The sequence below is a fragment of the Fulmarus glacialis genome, unplaced genomic scaffold (assembly GCF_000690835.1).
Source record: "Fulmarus glacialis isolate BGI_N327 unplaced genomic scaffold, ASM69083v1 scaffold10033, whole genome shotgun sequence".
NCBI lineage: Eukaryota > Metazoa > Chordata > Aves > Procellariiformes > Procellariidae > Fulmarus > Fulmarus glacialis.
The window spans coordinates 1-4,307 of NW_009203551.1; the positions used below are offsets into that span (position 1 = coordinate 1).

At 54.2% G+C, this 4,307-nt stretch overlaps 1 protein-coding gene across 1 annotated transcript in view; it reads left to right on the forward strand.

Annotated features, from left to right (window-relative positions):
- The first annotated feature begins 692 nt into the window (after positions 1 to 692).
- Positions 693 to 4,307, forward strand: part of LOC104074530 (proton-coupled amino acid transporter 1-like) — a 17,249-nt gene continuing 13,634 nt past the window's right edge. Inside the window, exons 1-5 of the mRNA XM_009574678.1 lie at positions 693 to 910; positions 1,642 to 1,732; positions 2,579 to 2,667; positions 2,905 to 3,000; positions 3,729 to 3,813. Of these exons, the coding sequence (XP_009572973.1) occupies positions 693 to 910; positions 1,642 to 1,732; positions 2,579 to 2,667; positions 2,905 to 3,000; positions 3,729 to 3,813 (579 nt within the window). The remainder of the gene's footprint in view (positions 911 to 1,641; positions 1,733 to 2,578; positions 2,668 to 2,904; positions 3,001 to 3,728; positions 3,814 to 4,307) is intronic.

Here is a 4,307-nt window from a genome sequence, read left to right on the forward strand (position 1 = left end):
CTTTGATATAATACGCAGATATCATTCCCATAGTCTATGGACCAGCCCTGTGCAATGTTCATAAAATGTCCACAAAAGTCCACAAAATGTCCATTGAGTTCATTTAGTCCATGACTTTGGGCTCCATCTTTTATGGTGGTCACTGAGGACAGGAGAGGTGGTGTGTTGTGTGGAGTTACTGGACACCAAAGGCAGCTCCAGTTGGGTCACTGCTGCACTTGCACTGCTTCTTGTAAGGCTTGTCCTCCGTTGGTTCAGGTGGTTCCTGCTATAGTAATTGCCCATTCATGCAACTTAAATCATGGGTTACAACAATTTTATCCATTACAATCTCCACCCCTGTTCTCTTTGGGCCAGGTTATAGGGTTTAACATTGCAATAGGGTTTAACATTGCAATAGGGTTTAACATTGCTCCTTACCTGGCTAGCAGCAAGGGGTTCCTGCTATAGTAATTCCTATAACATGCAACTCAAATCCCGGGTTACAACAATTTAAAGGTATTTAAAGTCCGTCCTGCCTGGGTGTGCCCGAAACAGGGGCACGAGGCTGCAGGAAGAGCTGGTGGGAATGTGCCGTGCACCTTTGACCTTAGGACATGCCAGCTCCGTGATTGCTTGGGCGGGAGCGAGTTGCTTTATAAAAGCCCTGGAGGATAGCTTGCTCCAGCAGTACAAGCTGATCTCTCTGCACGATGGCTGACCCCAAGGAGCCTGAGAAGGGGGGTGTCGAGCTGGGCACCCCTAATGCTGCTCCCTCTACAGGGACCATGTCCACCCGGCGCCTCCGCAGCGAGGACTACAACGACTACAGCTCCACGGACGTCACGCCAGAGGGGAGCCCGCCCGGTGGCATGAACGGCTTCACCCACCCCGAGTCCTACCAGCGCTTTGGGGAGACCAATGGGACAACGTGAGTGATGCTTCCCCATCTCCTGGGCTGGCCCAGCACCCGGGAAGGGTGGAGGAGGTAACGGTGGCTCCCTGCTGCCTGCCAGCTTTGCTGGAGGATGGTGCAGCCGTGGTTTTATGGGGAGTCCTGGGAGTGGTGAGGGCAGAGCTGTGGTCCTGCCTCCGTGGGGTGCTGGCATCAAGCAAGCAGCTGCCCCAGCGTGGCTCTCTGCCCTCCGGTGAAGCTGGGCTCACTGGCAGCGGGCAGTGTTTGATGCTTTTCCCAATATTCCCCCACTCCAACTAGGTTTGATGGTGAGCAAACAGCATGTTCAACTTCAGAGGATATGTGGGCATGTTGCAGCCATGCCCTGGGGGCTTCCTCGTGCCTTATTCACCCAGGTGGGCAGAGGATGCTGTCTCTGCCCGAGCAAGACCGATCCCTTCAACTCAGAGACTTTCTTGTTGTGCAGCCCCTTGGTGCTGAGCTGTACTCGTGCTGGGTTTTGCCTCGAAGCCGGTTCTGCAAATGCTCGCCCAAAATCTGTTTGTTGAGTCTTTGCCTCCAGTCCTTCCTCAGTCCCACTGGTCTGAGCTGGGTTCAGGGGACAGGATCTGGACCTCAGTGTGCATTTGCCACTGCAGCTCAGAGCGGCGCCTGGACCCTGAGCAGGATGAGCTGAGGGCTGAGACTGTGCGTGATCCGGGTGCAGGCATCTGCTGGTGGTCATCTCTGCATCTTCTCTCCCTCAGGTGGTACGAGACCCTGATCCACCTCCTGAAGGGGAATATTGGCACAGGGCTGCTGGGGCTGCCTCTGGCTGTGAAGAATGCCGGCATCCTGGTAAGGTGGCTCTCACCCTGCTGCTGCCCACGGGGCAGGGCAGCCTCGGGGCGCTGCGGCTTGTCTCCCTGCCAAGATGCTTCTCAGTGCTTGGCGGCTTGCTGGTCCGTGCTGAGCATGCTGCGTGCCTCCTGAGGGTCCTATGAGCACAGCACGCATGTAACGAGCCCCATCAGTCAGCGGTTAAGGCTGGTGATGGGAGATGGTGGCATGTTTCTCTCTGTGGGGTTTCACATGGGCTGGCCCAGCCTCGCAGTTCTGGCCGTGTCGAGATCAGTGGATGTGATGCAGCTTTGCTGCCTGAGGGCTGAGGTCGTGCTTGGAGGTCAAACAGCAGCCCCCGGCCACTGTCACATCTCCCTGGCTTCTGTCCTGATGCTCAGCTCCTCTGTGTCTGTATCATGTCCCAGCGACTGCCGTCTGTGTGAGAGGTGGGGGCACCTCGCTGCTCTGCTCTGGGTTTCTTCACCCAGCAATGCAGTGTTCCTGTTGCTCAGATTGAAAAATAAAAAGAATTAAAAAAGAAAACTTCCTTTGTCCAGACCATGACCTCTTTGTCACCTGTATAATAGTGACATGCAAGATAGTTTGAAAAACAATCCTGGAATTGCTTTGCTACACCCAAACTGCCCCATCTTTTGCATCATTCCTGCCAAGCTCGTGGCTCTCTGTGGGGTTACTCGGTCCTGGGGGGCTGGTTCCCAGTAGCAGCACCTGAGCTCAGGTTCAGCCTCCTGCGGTGTTTTGGCTTACTGAGCCCGTGGGGTTTTGTCTGGAAGTAAAACCCATTGTGCAGCTCTGTCTTTGGCCATCAGAGTGCAGCCTTCCCCCTCTCTTCCCCTGCAGTTGGGTCCTCTGAGCCTGCTGGTAATGGGAGTCGTGGCTGTGCACTGCATGGGCATCCTGGTGAAATGCGCCCATCACTTCTGCTACAGGTAAGGAGCAACTCCCCTTGTTGGCACTGCTGCTCCTACGGTGCTTCCTTCCTTCCCAACAAGTCCTGTTGTTTTTCTGAAGTCTCCCAGCAGCAAGTTGCCCGTGTCGAAACCTCAGTCGGGAACTGCTTCTGGGCTTTTTCACAGGAACTGTTTTCCCATTAACGTAATTGTTTGCCTTGGGAACCAGCAGATGGAGCTGATGTGATGTTCCTTCTCTCTCTCTTCTCCAAACAGGTTCCAGAAGCAGTTTGTGGACTATGGGGGTGCTGTGATGTATGGGCTGGAGTCAACTCCCAGCACATGGCTGCGGACACATGCCGTCTGGGGAAGGTACCAGTTCCCCTGTCTTTAAGCCCAGCGTGTGCTGTAGCTGGGACAGAAGAGCCGGCTGGTCTCTGAGCTGCGTTGGCAGATGAGCACGAGTGACATAAGATGTTATTTGGCTCACCTGCCCTGAGTGCTCGATGTCCCCTGGGGGGTAACACTGAAGTCTTTGACCCAGTTCTGTCCCCAGCCAGATGTGGCTTATGCTAAAGGGGTGGGAGAAGTAAGTCTCCGCAGCATAACAAAGGGGTAAATAACATGTACTGCAGTGCTGGCCCATCTTGTTAAACACTGAGCATGTCTAATGGCTGCTCCCAGGGATGCTACTAGCCCTGTGGATGTCCCACATCACATTGTACAGATGTTGCATACAGATCACATCGCATATCAGATGCTGGGAACATCCGCCTATTCCTGTGTCCGGGGAGCATTGTCTCCAGCTGTGACAATTCAGCAACAGACTGGAGATGCTAAACCCAAGGGGGGTGACTTTCCTCCTGAGGGTGGTCGTGACCCTATGGAGGGGATGGGAGGGGGTGATCGGAGAGCCTGAGGTCTGCGAGGTTAGATGGAGATACGATCCTCTTCCCTGAGCATTGAGGAGAAGTGACCTGGGCGTGCTCTGACCTGGGGAGAGCAGCATCGCTGCAGTGTTCAAGTGCAGCCCCAAGCAACCCAAGGGGGCTCTTATTTCTGTATGGCCTGGCTAACAAACAGTCTTTTTTCTTTTCTAGGCGTGTAGTGGGACTTTTCCTGATCATCACTCAGTTGGGTTTTTGCTGCGTGTACTTCGTCTTTCTAGCTGATAATCTGAAACAGGTTAGACTTATTCCCTCCTTCGTGAGCAAGGGGAAGGCAAGAGGGGTGTGGAGGCGCTTGGGTTGTTCTTAACTCCTGTGTCACGGCCCTGTTCTCCACCAAAGGTCTGCTTTCCGTAGCTGATGCTGCTCAGGAAGGTACTGCTCCTCTGCCTGGGTATTTTGGAGGATCAGTTTTCCCGTTCAAACAGGGCAGGTTTGTCTGAGAGTCCCTGCGAGTTCGCTCTATGGGCAGAGGTGCTGGAGCCATCCGTCGCCCAGGGGAAGCGGGGGCCATTCCTAGTGAGGGAAGGCAGGAGAGCGGTGACAGCAGAGGGACTGTGCCTTTGATGTCCTGCCCACCTCAGTTAATTGGTTTATTGATACTCTGTGTAGATGGTAATGTATGGGTACGGCACCTGCCGTGAACCTCTCTTCTCCCTTTCTTGGACTTGTTTGCATTCCAGTTTCTTGCCTCATCCCGTGGCTCTGGAGCTTAATTACATCTTTAGGGAA